At 37.3% G+C, this 18511-nt stretch overlaps 1 protein-coding gene across 3 annotated transcripts in view; it reads right to left on the bottom strand.

Annotated features, from left to right (window-relative positions):
• The window catches only part of FOCAD (focadhesin), a 381367-nt gene that overhangs the window by 27782 nt on the left and 335074 nt on the right, over positions 1-18511 (bottom strand). For all 3 annotated transcript variants that reach the window (XM_002708074.5, XM_017340978.3, XM_017340982.3), the window contains 7 exons: positions 17967-18114; positions 15971-16090; positions 14416-14538; positions 13893-13970; positions 13101-13172; positions 11438-11540; positions 9487-9567 (listed from right to left, as the gene is read on the bottom strand). In XM_002708074.5, coding sequence (XP_002708120.1) covers positions 9487-9567; positions 11438-11540; positions 13101-13172; positions 13893-13970; positions 14416-14538; positions 15971-16090; positions 17967-18114 — 725 coding nt within the window. The remainder of the gene's footprint in view (positions 1-9486; positions 9568-11437; positions 11541-13100; positions 13173-13892; positions 13971-14415; positions 14539-15970; positions 16091-17966; positions 18115-18511) is intronic.

Raw genomic sequence — 18511 nt, 5'->3', positions numbered from 1 at the left:
GTGGGATTGCTTGCTCAAATGGTAGATCTATTTTCAAATTTCTGAGGTATCTCCACACTCTGTCTTCCACAGTGGCTGCACCAGTTTAGTAGCAAGGGAACCTTAATAAGATTAACAGCCAATTTGTAATAAGAAACTATAGTTTCTCAAGAAATAGGATAGCATTTTTAAAGAGCTGGGGGAAAAAAAAACACACAAAAAACCCCTGTCATCTAAAAGTAATATATTAAGTAAAACTATCACTCAAAAATCAAGGAGAAATTAAGACATCCCAGATTCACAAAATAGAGGGAATCTACCACTCATAGACATGGTTAGAGGAACTGCTAATTGGATAGCTGGAACTGTGGGTGCGTGGATTAAGCCACTGCTTGAATAGCATCCCACATCAGAGTGCTGGTTTGAGTCCTGACTGCTCTGCTTCCCATCCATTTCCCTGCTAATGCACCTGGGAAAGCAGTGGAAGATGGCACAAGTATTTTGGCCCCTGCCACTCACATGGGAGTCCCAGATGGATTTCCTGGCTCTTGGCTTCCACCTAGCTGTTGTGGTCATTTGAGAAGTGAAACAATGAATAAAAAAAAGCACTCTTTCCCTCTCTCTTTCTCATTATGTAGGTCTGTGTTTCAAATAAATGAGTTATATATATATATATATACACACACACACACACACACATACACACATATGCATATAAATACCTTACATTTCAAATAAGTCTTAAACATGTATGTGTGTATCTACAGGTATACACACATATACATATATACACACAAGTATACATTTTTTTAAAAGAAAAGCAACTATAATTTGAATCCTTCAGGCAAAAATAAAAGAGCACTAGACTATAATCCAGATAGTAATTAGAAGCCATATAATGAAATAAAGAACTCTGGTGAAGATATTTATATATGTAAATATAAAAACCATATTATTACATTTGTTTTGTAACTCACATTTTCATTTACTACATAATTCTTTTTTAAAGTAGCATCTCTTTAAAAAAAGATTTACTTATTTGAAAGCAGAGTTACAGAGAGAAAGAGGGAGAGACAGTTTGTCCATTCAGTGGTTCTCTCTCCAAATGGCCACAACAGCCACAGCTAGGCCAGGCTGAAGCCAGGGACCTGGAACTCCAACAAGATCTTGCACAAGGGTAGCAGGGACTCCAGTACTCAAGGCATCTTTTGTTGCTTTCCCAGGCTCATTAACAGGGACCCAGATAGGAAGTGGAGCAGCCGGGACTCAAACCAGCATTCAAATGGGATGCTGACAACACAGGCATCCTCTGTGCCACAACAATGGCCCCATTTACCACATAATTTAAAAGACCAATGCATAGAACAACAATCATTAATCTATGTTAATAGGCACACAACATATTAAAGGTGTAATTCTTGAAAATAATGACATAAAGGGCAAAGGAGGCTATATAAGCAGAGATTTGGGTTTTTTTCTCTTTTTTAAAGATTTGTTGTATTTATTTGAAAGGCAGTTATAGAGGGGATTGGGGGAGATCTTCCATCTGCTGCTGGTTCACTCCCCAAAATGGCCACAATGGCTGGTGCTGGGCCAGGCCAAAGTCAGAATTTAAGGATCCAGGAAGGGCACTCAACTTGTCCTCTAGTATCAAGACCTATGTGAAATATACCATTTTCTAGAAGTTTTATTGCTCAGATAATAAGCTCCCCTTTGACAGGACAATGGAACTTTCACTAATGACTACACTTTACTATATACTTTCCACGTTGTTTCTCTATTCACTAGAGCTGACCTGATACATAAGCAAGTGTTAGGAACAGGGGGAACTTGTAAAATGGAGAAAATGGGTTGAAAATTATGGCTATGCTATAACACAATACATTTTCCACAATTCAAAGGGCAGAGAATCAGTACTGAGTAGAATAACTAGAATTACAAAAATTTCCACTATGGTTGCATGGAACTTAATTCTGACACTAATTGAAATGAAAGGAACTATAGTAAATGTTAAGAATGCAATTCCACCCATGTGGGGGTGGGGTGTGGAGACAGAAGGAGTCCTAAAGCCCAGGGAGAGCAGTCATTGGTTCCTTCCCTCAGAGAACACTGTGGGAAAGAATCCAAATCTAAGTACCAGGAATAACGAGTTTCTTTATTACAGCACTTTGTTTTTCTAGCAACTGTCTTAGATAAAAACTACTGAAATGCTCCATGAACAATGAATTTGGAACACAGAAAGCCTAATGATACTGTTAAAAAGATCCAGATGTTTTAAAATCAGATATAAAGTTGCTTTTAATCTCTCATCCATTTGACAGACTCTAAGAATCCTGATATAAATGCCAAATCTGGACACAATGCCTTATAATGGAGCCCATTTTCATATATTATATGCCTACACAGAGGATCAGATCTCAATGAACAATGCATATGTGTAACCTCTACAGTAATGGTCCATCAACAAGCAGGGTAATGGCCAGTATGTCTATATTTTCCATCATCAGCACATCGCCTTTTTGGTATGGACATGTCTTTACTGTCTCCATTTTTGGTGTTGCCTGGAGGGCAAGTTAACTTAGAATTATTCAGAATGTGTATATGTGTGTGTATTACATATAATTAAAGATGTAGATCAACAAATGTTTGAAACTATTACTTGTCAGGTAATCTATTCTAATCATTTAGAATAAAATGCAGATATTCTTCCAGCCGTGTTGAGGAAATTAGAATTTAATGAGAAAGAATAAACAAAGAATTATAAATTCTCTATAAATAATAACAAATATGACAAATATGTAAAGTACTTTGAAAGATACATAGGAAAGAGTTACATTAGAAATCTAAAGTGATTTGGAAATATAAAGGAAGCTCTTGTCTTCTCTCACTAAGGAAAAGATGAAGATGGAAAGGATGAGTAGGACTTTTATAGATAAAGTCCATAGAAAACTTAGCCAGAGATAAATATAACACAGCATATTTGTGGGAACTAGGAAAAGCTTTGATCCTTTCCAGAAACTACTCTACAGTCAAGATGGTAATTGAAAGCAACCAAGGATTCCGATACATAAATCAGATACTAAAAGTTAGTAAGATATTCTATCTTAAAATCACATACTCCGGGGCCGGCGCTGTGGCTCACTTGGTTAATCCTCCACCTGCGGCGCCGGCATCCCATATGGGCACTGGGTTCTAGTCCCGGTTGCTCCTCTTCAAGTCCAGCTCTCTGCTGTAGCCGGAGAGGGCAGTGGAGGATGGCCCAAGTGCTTGGGCCCTGCACTGGCATGGGAGACCAGGAGGAAGCACCTGGCTCCTGGCTTCAGATCGGTGCAGTGCCGACCATGGTGGTCATTTGGGGATGAACCAATGGAGGGAAGACCTTTCTCTCTGTCTCTCTCTCTGTTTATAACTCTACCTGTCAAACAAATAAATTAAAAAAAAAAAATCACATACTCCAACATATTCAGAGATATCAGAAACAAAAACATCCTATGCCCCTTGGCACCAGGAAGACTGTCAAACAAGGTGGCAGCCAATGGTGACCAGGACCGGAAGGAGGAAGGTTTACCAAGGCTGTGGCCCAGTGGAGACAGAAGATTGGCTACATACAGGAGGATTTGGCAAATGAGCAAATATACTGGGAATAATGACAGCTGCATTTCTTACTGTCTAGGAAGGGAGTTACAAGTATGAAGAAGGGAAAGGTAGAACAAACTCTGGTGTTGAATTAGAACTGCAAATACCAGTTTAGATAATACATGTATATGATTTTCACTCTCTGTCTCTGTCTCTTTCTTTTCTATCTATAATCTACCTGATAGAGAGAGAGAGAACATGGATTTCCTAGCTCTCTGTCCACCGTACAAAGCTGGGAGCAGTGACTGTCCCAGCAGCAATGGAACACTTTGTACCTAGACCTTGCTTTGAAGCACGATCCTCCAGTAAAAGGAGTCTGGGCTAGCTGGCTATTACAAGCCTAACGTGGTACAGGATAAGCCTAGAACAACATCTTGTGTCACAAAATAACAAAGTATTCAAGGAGTCATGGAGTTATGTCAAAAGGATGTAAGAGGCCGGCGCCGCGGCTCACTAGGCTAATCCTCCGCCTTGCGGCGCCGGCATACCGGGTTCTAGTCCCGGTCAGGGCGCCGGATTCTGTCCCAGTTGCCCCTCTTCCAGGCCAGCTCTCTGCTGTGGCCTGGGAGTGCAGTGGAGGATGGCCCAAGTGCTTGGGCCCTGCACCCCATGGGAGACCAGGAGAAGCACCTGGCTCCTGCCATCGGATCAGCGCGGTGCGCCGCCTGCAGCGGCCATTGGAGGGTGAACCAACGGCAAAGGAAGACCTTTCCCTCTGTCTCTCTCTCTCTCACTGTCCACTCTGCCTGTCAAAAATAAAAATAATAATAATAAAAAAAAAAAAGGATGTAAGAGCCAATTTGAAGATCTTTTACTGATAAAATCCCGGAAACCATGAGGATCAAAATAACAACTAACTGGATGATAAATAAAGTATGAAATTAAGAGTACACACTGAAGAAGAAGGGAAGGGAGGGGAGAGGGAGGAAGGAGACCTCCTCCTTAAAGCAGAAAGCCTACCAAAAATGTAGATAGCATAATGAAATTTTTAAAATCACCTTCAGGTCATGGTCATAGTAAAAATTAATTCAGACAAGAAAAATTATGTATCCTAAAACTAATAGGTGAAAACATAATGAAAATAAAGCATTCATAAAATTTCAAAAATATCTTTACATAAAATATTTATTGGTGATAAAGGTAAAAGAATAACTTCATAGTAGAGAAACCTGGAATATATCTTTCTAGCCAAATGATCACAGTTAACTTCACCGGTGGAAGCAGATGGAAATCAGGCCCTGCCTGACAAGGTGTAGTGAAAAGAACTTAACTGCATTTGTGAAATATTCCCGTGGAAAAAGCTATTGACGTGACCCTTATATGAGGAACATCAGGTAAACTCAATTTAAAGAATATTCCATAAAATAACTGACTTCCCAAGTTAAAACACATGAAAGTCATGAAAGCCGCAGCAAGGCTGAGGAGCGACTGCAGATTGAAGGAGACTTATAAGTGCAGAGTAACAGTCACTGCAAACTTTTTCTGTTAACGATATCATTGGAATTGCTAAGGAAATCTGGGAGTTGTTTCCTACTGTCAGAGAAAGGAGACACATTTTTTCAACTGGTTTTTGTAACATTTTGTACATTTTTGCACCTTTTCTGTAAGTTTGAAATTGTTTCAAAACAAAAGGTAAAAAAGGGACACATTTTAGAAAGAAACTGGATGACTTAATTTGAAAAATAAGCAATGCTTTGAACAGTAAATACATACAAAAACATTCATTCATTACTTCTGGCAATGAAATGCAAATCAAAGCAGTATTAAGGTATCACTTTATACCTGATTAGTTTTTATTGTGGCATTTATTGGTTTGCTTTATAATATGATATTTAACTAGAAGGAGCTTATTCTTTGTTTTACTTCCTAAGTACTGTGACATAAAGTGACTCATAGTTTTTATAAAAACTATGTTTAAAAGATTAAACTATTTTCTCAATTTCATAGAAACAACTGAAGCCCCAAGACTTAACACAGCTTGCTAAAAGTTACCTAGCAGCAAGAAGTGAAAGTGGGTGACAAAGCCAGGCAATCTGAATTCTGAGCTGCCCATCTCTGTGATATACTGTTTTGTATATCCTCTGAAGATTGACATATTGAAAACTAGTATAATCCTTTGGAAGAGCAACAAGGACATGTCAACCCTATAAATACCAAATTCACAGATTCTTAAATACTAACGAATAGCTGAGAATACATCCTAAGGAAAGCTTAAGCAGAAAAGAGAGCTATGGGATTAATGTTGTTCACTATAATGGAAATTTTTTAAATGGCCAATCATGGAATGATTAGATCAATTGATTCAATGACTTGGCAAGATAATCCAGTCATTTAAAATAATACATGGTGGAAATACAAGCAAAATAGGAAATGCCTATAACATTAATTAAAAAAATACAAAGTATATGTATATTTGGAAATGTGTAAAAATTGTATGTGCATAAAAGTAATATCCAAAAATGGTAATAGTTATAAAAAATCATGGGGTAACTGGTAGCTTTTTTCTAAGCAAATATTTATATTATGCTCACACAAAAAAATAGAAATCAAACCCACCAAAAATATATCCTATTAAGAAATGCTCAGAAAGCAATGCATTAGAATTTTTTTTAAAAGTGTTGAATGGTGATTGTATCCACTTACATGGAGGGTAATTAAATTGTTAAGAATCAGAAAAAATATGTTTTTTTAATAACACATAAACACATACATATACACACACTCCAGAAGGGTATATATTAGAATATCTATAGTAGCTATCTCTAAGTGGTAATATTATATAGGCTTATTTAACATAGGACAATTTCTCATATCAGTTATTCTATGCTCAGATTTCAATAATTCTGTTCCTTTGGGTAGCCTCCTTTTCCCCTGTTATATCTCATGCTACACCCATCTATACCATGTACACACTCCTAGTGTTTATACAAACAGATCACTGACCAAAGAACAAGGAAATCAAGAAGGAAATGTCATTCCTAATCACTCTATTATATGGATTTAAATGTACTTTCCTGTATAATATTGTTTACTATGAGAAATACAAGCTTAGAAAATATCAATCACATTCTTCAGCAACAGTATGATAGCAAAAATAATCTTATTATGTACAAATTATCACTTGTATTAAGCATGTGAAATGCTTTAAATGTTCTATAAAAGAATTAAATAATATTTTGTTGAAATCTGAACATGACATGAGCTTGATCAACCACAAAGAACAGAAACCAGGAAAAAAGAGATGGGCAGAACAGAAACAAGAATAGTTAAGAGACAAAAATCAGAGAAACTTTAAGAGAAAAAATAATTCCATGATATTAGAAATTAGATTATTAGTACATATTTTAAGTCTAACATGGTCAAGAAATGTCCATAGAAATACATAACAATGATGACAAAGGCTTAAACAACAATACATTTGATAGAAGAAGACAGCCCTATCAGGAAAAAAGAGAGTGCAGCATATTATAGCAAAGAAACCAAGTTGTGTTTAAAACTATGAACTGACTTCTTTAAAAACTAATGTAGGCCTATATAAAGTCAATGGATGCTACAGACATCTTCTATGTTCTATCACATGAGTACTAATGTGAGTTTTCAAAGTTTTTAAATCCCTAAGCATCAGAAAGCAAATAGAGTCATCACCCCTAATCTGATTGGGTAAAATTGAGATCACCATGCCCAATCTCTTCCTGGCATAAGTGTGGATCAGAAATACCTATTACATTTTTTCCTCCAGAGAGTTGTTAATACTAAAAGTAACACATAAGGGAGTGAGATCATGCCATCCCTAAAGTTTTCTGTCTTCTGCCTATCACAAGCATGATTTTCATTCTCGAAACCACAAAAGTTCACCAAGGTTGTCATCCTTCCTATCAGCAGCCCCACTGGGCTCTCGTGAGTGACATCCAGACATTTAAACTCAAAAGCTGCTTCAGAAGGGAGTTATTAAAATTCAAATGAGCTGAGCATATTGAAGAAGAAAACACTTGTTTGCATGCACACCTCCGCATTTGGTCATCCCATTTAGTCCCACAGAGCAGGGTCTGGTTTTGTTTTTGTAAATGGGCTTCGGAGGCGGAGGTCAGCCTCCCACGGCCCCCACTCCTCTGGGGTCATCATTAGTAATGGGTAAGGCTGAATAGATTTTCCTCTGAATCTAGTCAGCAAACCTGACAAGAAGGCAGCCCTCTCCCACAACCTGAAAATGCCAAAAATCTGATTGGTGATATGGCATTTTTAATACCTCATCTATTTTACAATAGTTTTCATCAAGAAGCATGTAATACTGCTTCTGGTTCCACCTGAGTTTTTTAGTCTTCAGGAAAACATTTCCTGTTGTGCCATGACTGTGTAATTATTAAAATGTTACAATTAAGCAAGAAGTCTCAAAAGACTCACAGGAAATTAATTTCTGCTGAGAAATATGGATCTGGAAAGACATAATGACATTTTATTTACTAGACAAAGAAAAAAAGTTTATGCTACATTTAACCTTAAGTGTTTTTATTTTTTCATGAAAAATTCCACGTTATTATCATTTAAAATTTTTATAATAATGATGAGCAACCTAATGAAAAACAGAACAAAATATATATTTCTAGCATTATTATTATAGGCATGGCAATTTTGAATGCTCATTTAGTAAGAATTCAATTTCTTAAAAATTAAAAAAAACCTTGATTATGACACTTAGGTCAAGTAGACTTATTTTTACCAATATAGACAAACTTTTTAACTGTGTACTACATGTGAAATATGTCTATAAATAAAACTACAACATTGACATAACTATATATCAACCTTTACTGAGGATAAGTGATAAGTGAAAGCAAATAATGCTAACTCACAATCCTAGAGTAATGGCACATATTCTAGAAGTCAGCTACAAAAGAAATTTATTTCCAAGTATAAAAGGAGTTCATAATCTGAAAGCTCTAGGGATTACTGTACCCAGTGGGAGAACAGATGACACGACCTTTAACTTCCCTTCCTATGGTAACATTCTTTTCTTCCAGGACCTTCATTAATCAAGCTGCTTCCTTCAGATTTCCTCTAGCTTTTCATTATAATTTGTTTAAAAAAAATTTTTTCCTAAAATTAGGTAAGTCTTGTTACAACGGAGCCGCCGGTATTATCCTGACTGACTTCACCAACCAAGGAAGAACAAAATCAGCAAATATCAAGGAAAGAATATTACAGGAATGAATCTGGTTCCTGAGTCATGATATGCTCAGTTGTAATCCTTTTTTCCCTCACAACTCTGAAAGGTGTATGTGTATCATGAAAGGGCATTTATTCAATAACTTGCACTGCACTGTTCTGGCTCCAGTTAAAAGCAAAAGGCACTCAATCTCTGTCTTCAAACTGCTTGTGTTCTAATGTGGGTAGCAGAAACACAAAGGGACAAATATGTGCAAAGAAAAGGAACACAAACCAAAAACAGAAACTTGAGACACAGTGATTCCAACAATGCAGAATGATCATACCATGTGCAGGGAGAAGATCCACTTCCAAGATGGATCCTCGATTACAAACTGCACCCAGGTGTGTTTTCATTTAGATCACACTCCCTTGAAATTGACAGGGAAAGTAATGTGCACTCACACAGCTAAAATGGTCAGACGGAAGAGTAAGGCTTTCATACAGCCACCCAAGATCGAGAGAGTGCTTCCAAGAGACTACACAGCGAGTGTTTATGTACCTATAGTTAGCTTCCTGCTCATCTCTATGGAAAGACAGTTGAGCAGAATAAAATACTCTCCTCTTCCAATTTGCTGTTTGTTTAATTCTACAGAGTAATGTCTGGGACACAGGAAATTATTTAACATGCAGAAAGAATAAAGAAATTAAAGAAAGGTGCTCACTTGCCTTTTTTCCCTCCTGTAACGAAGAAGCCAATTGCTGCTCTAATAAAACTGCTTTCAGGCAAATAGCTATAGTCCGTAGGAACTGTGGAGATAGAAAACAATCAAATTAACCAGTGAACTTGGCAGGACTAATGAAGGGAAGATAATGATCTCATTCTGCCATATCAACCTAGAGACAAAGCGGAGATGTTTATGCCATTAATCTCAGCACAACACTCTGTGGCTGCAACTAATTCTATTAGATTAAGTGACTGGCCTTGAAGTAATCACTTAAGCAATGCAAGCAAATCTAAAATGGTGGCAAACCTAGTAGAAGCTGAAAAAATCAGAGGATGAATACTTGAGAAAGTAGCTAAGAAAATCCTTTCCACATTGTCACATCAATGAGTCCCGATCCAGTGACCTCCTCAGGGTCAGTAAGGAGTCTGCTGGGCTTCTAGGCTGAGACCACTGTTCCAGTGGGCACCTCAGGACAAAATGAATCAGATATTTGAACCATGGAAATTCGACAACCAATTTTAATAGCATCAGTCTCTTACCTAAGGCAGAGACCTCTAAGTGACCAACATGTGCTAATAGCCAGATGTGGTTGCTGACCTGGAACGGTGAAGCAGTGACATTTATGCCAGCTGAGTCCTGAGAGTCTCCTAAATCCTTTTCCTCCCAGGCCTCCATAATTGTTTCATGAGATTTTTTTTTTAACTGCAATAAATGGCTCAATTGGAAAATTCCATCAGGAACAAATAGCTGTACTTTTCCAGACAAACAATCATTTTGTTCAGAAGAATCTGGGTGTAAGATGAGTCAATACTAGCTGATTTGAGTACATGTGGACCAAAGCAAGTAACTCATAATATAAGAATTAAAACCTATTTAAAAGAGAAAAGGCCTGACAGAAATATGATATCTTACCAGGACATCATGAAAGTCTTGCCCTTCAAAGCTAGCATTACCAAGAATTTCCAATGAGTAAGTTTTTTTTTTCTTCTTTTTCACATTTTAAGATGACAACGAGCAGCAGTCTTAAAGTTCACTATGCTGAGAAGGCTATGGGTCAATGTTGTATTTCTATAACTACAGAGTGACGGAAAGCAAGAGGAACACTGATCACAGTGTCCACATTGGTGGTAATGCTGTCAATAGATCTCTGTCAGTAGATATGTGAGGCCAGGCTTCAGAGGAATCTTTGGTACTTGAATCTCTCTGGCCTGCACCCAGGATAGCCTGTGGGTCAAAATTCTATAAAGAGCAAGGAGCAGATGCATCATCTACAAGTGATGCTTTCCTCAGAAAATCTGTAAGTACAAATATAAATGAAGTATGTGAGAACTGCAATTTTTAAATGGCTTTTATCAAAAATCTAGAAATAGAAAAGGCTTTGCTATATTAAAACCTGGCATTTCAGGTTTAAGGTCAAGGAAGTACATACCTCTAAACTTTCTTATCCCATAATTTTTTCAAAATCAGGGACCAGAAAAACTCTAGCCATAAATAAACAGACATTTAATTAAACATTCTACCATTACATCTAGTAAAAAAAATTTTTTAAGTCTGTACCAAGCTTTAAGGGCCTCATTCCTAGTTTCTGGGTTTGTCATTAAACTAACTCTGTACGTAAGTCATGAAATTTTTCTGAGCCTCAGGTTCTTCATTGTAAAATATGGGGCCTAACCTGAATGACTAAACTATCTTCTCAGATATGCAGAGAAGAGGACGGAATGAACATAGATTTTGGAGGTCAACAGATCTGTGTTTAAGCCACATGTCCACCACTTACTGCCATATGAGTCTGGTGGGTCAGAAAGCGACCCCACACCCCATTTCCTTCAGATGTAAAATAGAGATGGTAATATCCAACTCTTGGGGTTATTGTTAACGATCTTAACAAAGTGTGGAGCCCTGTGATAGCAATTCCTCCTTCCAGCTCCAGTGTTCAGGGACTTTAATCTTACCAGAGGTTCTACTTTGATTTGATGACAGTGTAGACAGATGAAGGTGTCCTAGAAGCCAAACTGCATTTGACTGAAGACCAATCACCCCAGAGACACTAATGACCTATAGAAGAAAATATAACAGTTCAATGAGGCGCTGTGATCCAAGTTCCATTCAATGAACAAGAAAGTCCCTGGTATTTTATAAAGTAACAAGAAGTTCTATGACAAACTAGTATCATGTGCCTAGTACATTATACTTGGGTCATACAGGAACTCAACTAGTGTTTTCCAAATGAGCCCACAATCAATCACTCATGGCAGAAATTACTCAGTTTTCTCAGGCTTAATGGAATCAGATTTGTCTCCAAGTAATTCTCAAAAAATTGTAAAAGACAGGTATTCGGCACAGTGGTTTTAAGCGCCTAGGCTGGAGTCCTGCCTCCTGATTATATGCACTTTGGGAGGGAGCAGGTGATGGTGCAAGTGTTTCAGTCCCTGACACCCATGTGGGAGACCCAGACTGAGTTCCTGGTTCCTGTCTTCAGCTTGGCACAGTTTTGGCTGTTGCAGTGTGGCAGTCATTTGAGGGAGTAAACCAGAGAATGAACTCTTCTCTCTCTCTCCATTTGTTTATCTTCCCCCACTCCCACCTCATTCTGTGTGTGTGTGTCTGCCTTTCAAATAAAATAAAAACAAATTTTAAAAAGTGGTAAAAGAAAATTCAAAAAGTAGAAAAGAGTAACTATCCTCATACCTCTTTTCTACTTAAGACTAAGATGTTTCAAAAACAGAAGGAGATATTTTTTTCCTCTTTCAATAATGTTCTGTTAACGCTTCATGATTAATAATAAGCACTTTTATTTACTTAGTTGAGAGGCAGAGAGACTGAGAGAACATGTACCAATCTGCTGGTTCACTTCTCAGATACTCACAAAGGTCAGGGCTGAAGCCAGGAGCTGAAAATTCTATCCAGGTCTCCCACTTGGGTTGCAAGAAACCAATTAGTTGAGCACTCAAGATTGCTTTAGGGTATGCATTAGGAGAATGCTTGGGTAGGGAGCTAGAGCCAGGAATTTAATTCAGGCACTCAGATGTGGAATGCAGATGTCTTGGCCAAAGACTTAACAGTCAGGCTAAAGATCTACCCCAGGAAAAATTTTATAAACAATGATTTTTATTTATAGATTTTTTTCCTCCAAGTTATATCAACTTAAGTTTTAGTAAAATTGTTATTTGGAGAATATTCATATGCATACATGCAAAATAGTTTCTCCTATCCAGAAACTTGTATGCTTTAAAAAGCATAAGTTACTAAAACTGTTTCATATTGTATTATAATCTGCTACATTTTATAAGAATGAGAAAAGCATCCTGAGGATTCTACCTGGACATCTATCTTTCCCCTTGACAGCTTCCACTTCTCCTTGTCCTGAGGGCCTGACATTCCTTGCACAGTCAGGCTTTAATATTTAAGGGAAAAAAAAAAAAAAAACACCACCTCACGTTAATTCAAAAACTCTTTCCTTGTTGCAAGGCAGTGCAGTTTGTCTATGAATACATGAATAGCCAGCAACTTCTGCATTTTCCAGGTAACACACCTTTGTATCATGTAACAGAATGAAATACAACACAGGGGGAATATCTGTGTCCTCACCCAAGGATTTTAAATTCTTCTTCTCACCTGAGTTAAGGTTCTAATGACTTCATTAAGTCTGCCTTGAAAATGAGAGGTCTGTATGGCTTCTGATTTCAGCTGAAACAAGAAGAAAAAATATATCACCCACACCACTAAAAGAGTAAACGATTATAATTCCAGTACATGAGGTATTCATCTTCTAAGCTTTGGAATTATTCATCATTGGTCCTTACATTTCAAATACAAAGGTTGTGAGCTCCTCAGCGGCAAGACTCATGCTTTATCTATTATAGATTCCCTAGCACCTGCTCTGTGTGGTGTGTTATGTAGTAGCCACTCAATAAACTCTTACTGTAGGAACAAGAAGTTTCTTCAGAATTACTCAAAAAACATACACATTTACTTCCACTGGGAAAGTATTTCGAAGTGCAAAAAATTAAATAGCTATGAGCTTAAACATTACAGATGCAAAATAGAGTTTTCTGGGACTGACTTTTGAAATCTCTTATCATTCAATCACTGTTCTAAGACAGGAAAACTTGTGGAAAGAACTTAGGTTAAAAAGGTTTAATCACTACAAACCAAAAAAAATGAGCAAATTTCTATATAAAAAATATTGGCTAAGAGCAATTTTTTTATTCACCAAAGCTTTGAAAAGTACAATATTACTATATAACATGTAATATTAATATTCTGTGGTGGTAATTGTGAGTACATATATTTCTGTCTTTAGCATATTGACATATTGATTATTCTTCTGCAACAGTGATGAACAGTGATGGGCACATTTAGATTTCTTCCCCTCAATAGATAGATGCCCCCTTTTAGTTTTTTTACCTGCATCACTTCCCCTTCAGAGCCCACCAAGGCAACCATGCCATGAAGAGCTGCCAAACAAAGCATTGTGGGAGTGCCCTGAAAACAAAGCCAGAAAATGTCAAGAGAGCTTTGGGTTTGGATTCTGTAAAACCTATGCCAGCGTAGATAGTTAAATGATCAAAATTGTACTAAATGTATAGGGTCAACATAATCTACACAATTAAACCAAAAGTGAGAGCAGACTGAAATAAAGTAACAAAATAAGGTTGTTAGATCATTAGTGGTTTCTTGTTTTTATTTTTCAAAAAATGAAATGCTATTTTAATGTTAAAATACTGATGAAACGACCAGTTTTTAAAAAACCATCATGTTTGACAAATGCCGTATTTGTAAGGGATTAAAATTATGCATCCCTTACATTTGAAATTGCCTGTTCTTTTACTATTAAGCTATATACTTTAGTAGACCCTAGAAATGGTTCACTAAGGTAGTTCTTATCTTATATAAGGATATAAAACAGCATATAGGAGGTGACTTTTACCTCTGATAGAACAGTTCTGATCCAGGTAGGGAGCAGTTTGCTGCCTAAATCTTCAGCTTTTCCATGTCCACAAACAGACAAACCATGAACTATGTTTCCTAACGCCAGGGCAAAACCTGAAGTCTGGTATAAATGAATAAAAACAAGGGGATGAGAAGAAGAAAAAAAGGACACAGATTAGGAATGTTTATATTTAACAACATAAGCAAGTCCAAGGGCTCTTTTTCCTACTGACAATTTCCATTTGTCATCTGAAAATCAGATTTCCAGATTTTTTTTTTTTTTTAAATCTAGACACTGGTTTGCAACAGACACTGCAGAGGCTAACTTCAAGGAACTCAGCTACAGTGAGTAGTTTATTTTCAGAAAATCATAATGTACTATACTGAATCTTACTTCAAATGACACAAATACTCAACACGGTCAGGGTGAAAACACCATGGTTGACCACAAAAGGTCAATCAACCGCTAAACAAGAAGAGAAAATATCAAAAGGAGCAAAGCATATGAAAACTTGTGTGTTTTGGTTTTGTAAAATTTATTTGGAATATAAGTGAGCAAGCAAATACGTATAAAACAGCAATACAATTCTAAGCTTAAAAGTAATGAATTCTGCAATAATCCACTATGACCAATATTAACACTTTGGAGAAACATTTAAAAATATCCCAAAGGAAAAAATTCTATAGCAAATGTAATTAAAGGGCATTTTTCATTCAATTTTTATTGTAGCAAAAGATACATAAAATTTATCATCTTCATCATGAATACTACTTCAGCAGCATTAAGCACATGCATTTTATCATGCAACTATCACCACTATTCATCTCCAGAACTGTTTTCATCCCTCCAAATTGAAACTTCATACTCACTAACCAGTACCTCCTCATTCTTCCCTCCCCCCAGGCCCTGAAGATCACCCTTCAACTTTCTGTCTCTATGAACCTGACTCCTGTAAGTAATTCATACATGTGGAAATTTTCATATCATTTTTTGGGATTGGTTTATTTCACTTAGCATAGTGCTTTCAATATTCATCTATGTTGTAGCACATTTCAGAATTTCCTTCCTTTTTAAGGTTCAATAATAATCCTGTGGGAGTATTTTAATGGGATTTAATTATAGATATTTAAATTTTTCTATATATATTCAGTTCTGAGCAGAGATATTCAGATTTGAATTTCCTGAAGTTTGAGTTTGATTCCTCTATGTGTTCAGATCTTTACAAATTTTTTGCCAAGTCTTACTTCAACTCTTTCATTTCTTAGCCATATATTTAAAGATTTTATAAACATAGAGCAATATCTGGAAAAACAGACAAGTCTATCTATGCTCTCAGACAAAGAAAAAGAAATGCTCACAGAAGGAGACAAGGGATAAGGAGAGAATACATCACTGACTTTTGGCTATGGTTGTGAGAGAAGTGAATAGTTAGAAGTTCCATAGCTATAGTCATGAAACATAGCTCAGTACGGTCTAATTCAATGAAATGAAAGGCGGGTGTTAGCAGCATCATGAGACCCACGAGAGGAATAATCAGGGCATGCATCCCAACCTGCTGGCTGTTCTGTACCAACAGTTGCAGCTTGTTCATAATCTCTTCAGCCTCTTCAGCTTCAATAATTCCTGCACTGAACGCTGATGTGCACACACAGCTAAGGGTGTAGGCAAGGACCTGAGAAAAAAATATGGCAGAAAAATGCTTCTTCATGGGTCAAAATAAAAGAATGAGGCTTATGTCCCACAAATATTCTGCCTAACTTTTCCCCAGAAAGTGAACTGGAGCTGGATACATTTCTCGCAGTCTGAGTGCTGTTTTGCTGCCTAACTCACATGGTTATATTTCATGACAAGGTCATGATGGGAACCACTATCTGTACTTTACAGATAAGGACTCTGAGGCTCAACATCACACAGCTAGCGAGAGACAGAAGTGGCATTCAAACTCTGCTCTGCAGACTCTACTGACCACCTCATGACAGAACACAGCACCTATCAAGCACAGATAGAAGCAGATTTTCATCTCCAGGGCATGCTACTAATTGCCTGACACTCCCATCCAAGGCCAAACAAAAGAGGAAATTCAAAGAGAAGTAGAAGAACGTAACTGGAAAAGGCATGTGGCTTTTGGAGTCACATAAATTGTGTAAATTAGGGGTACTACTCTTATTTTATGGTACTGGTCTGAGAACTTAATAGATTAATAGAACTTAATGAATAGATTACTGAACAAATTAATCAATAAATAAAATATAAATTAAAAAGAATGTTGGGACCAGAGTCCACTCTCAGGTCTGTGTCCCACATTGACTTTTTACTAAGTAACTTTGGATCAATCAATCTACTTGAGTCTCAATTTTTGCAGATCAAGGTCAATCACTCCCTCCCTGCCAATCTCACATTTTCATGCTAAGACCTCTCCTACAAGGATGTTTTTCAGACAAGGTGGAGAATTAAACTCCTAGTGCTGTTGACACAGCATGAAAAAATCTAAGTGATTTTTAAGGTAGAAGCTGGATAATAAAACACTGGAGGGAAGAAACTAAATTTCTTGCTTAGGGCCTTATCTGTCAAAACATCAAGGCAGAAGGATGTATCAGTTCAAAAAAAAAAAAAAGTTTGTTTCATTTATTAATCAAATTGCTCCTTGGTTGCAAGATTTTCTCCTTTGGCTTCAAAAATATGTTCTTTTACATCATGCTCTACACCACTTTAAAAATGGAAATTTAGTGCATGTCTTAGAACAAAACTTCAACCCTCTGTGCCCCAGAGAAATTCACCAATTCAATAAGTGCTATTGCTGAAAGCAGAGGAGCAGAGCAGGGAAACACAGTGGCCATTATGTACTCATCAATAGCTCATGGGCAGGCTGGGATAAAACAGAATCTGCTCTAATGAGAAGGAGAATCTGGCCAGGCCAGAAGGTCATGCCCTGCTCTTCCCAAAGAAAATCACAGCACAGAGCAGCTTCACCTGGGTACAGAGACAGGCATGGCACATCTAACATGGTCTATCCAAACATGGTTGACACACATGGACTGTGTCAGGCAAACTCCAATTCTGCATATTTTTCTGCTAAAATGTAAAAATATCTTCACTGAGTATGATAAAGGGAATTTCCTCAATAATTTTTCATGCTAGCTGACATTTTATAAAATCAAATGCTTTTTGATCTCACAGTTTCTTAAACTTATTCCTGGCCATTTTTAAATGTTACATTTGGTGTGAGCACAATTCTAAAAATCTCCATTTAACCTTCTTCCCACAATCACAGCTCTTCCTAGAAATTGCCTTCTAGGACTTAGGACTTTTTAGTCACTAAAGGCTATTATCTTATACTCCACATTTAAGTCTAAGTTGACTCACATAGCCAAACAATTTGAAAATCTCGCGATCTGATAGAGGATGTTTGCCACTCAGATTTTCTCCTTATCGCAGTTGAAACTGAGAAAGAATGTAATTTACAGAGTTACCAAAATAGGAGAGGCAGAAAATAAACAGCATTAAGAAATGGCAGCAAGGGGAAAAAAAATGGAACCTCAATGTCCTACCTCTTGAAATGTTCTGCTCTGGCTCCCACTGTCATCCAGGTGTGCAGACAGCTTCCGAAGTGAGGCTGCAACATGCACTCGGGACTCCGTTTGATTGCTGTGGCTCATGAGGGACAGAACCAGTCCAACTCCTAGTATGCAGCCCGTGCTTCGACATCAAAGAAGATGAGGTGTTAGGACCACAAGAAATCCACGTAACTGCTCTTCATTTACAGTGGAAGTTTACGGGGCTCTGAAACCCGAGACTGAAAGGGCAGGATCTGCCTCAGCACTCATGACAGGTTTACCCAGCTCTCCCCTCCAAAGGAAATCTCTGTATCACACAGGTATCGATGGCCCACATCAGTGCTGTGTACTCAGTGGACAAGAGTGAAAATGTGAGATAGTTTGTCTTAAACTTGGTGGTGACAACAGGAGAATACGGAGACCAGCCCTATTTCCGCCCTTACTGAAGGGCTCTGTGGAATACACTGTGACTAAGGAGAAAAAAGACTAAATTTCAGAATATGAGCTGAGACATCTGACTAACAACGCAAGGCATGACT

The sequence above is a fragment of the Oryctolagus cuniculus genome, chromosome 1 (assembly GCF_964237555.1).
Source record: "Oryctolagus cuniculus chromosome 1, mOryCun1.1, whole genome shotgun sequence".
In the NCBI taxonomy this organism is placed as follows: Eukaryota; Metazoa; Chordata; class Mammalia; order Lagomorpha; family Leporidae; genus Oryctolagus; species Oryctolagus cuniculus.
The sequence above is the reverse complement of the archived record's forward strand: the minus strand, read 5'-3'. Positions and strand labels throughout refer to the sequence as shown.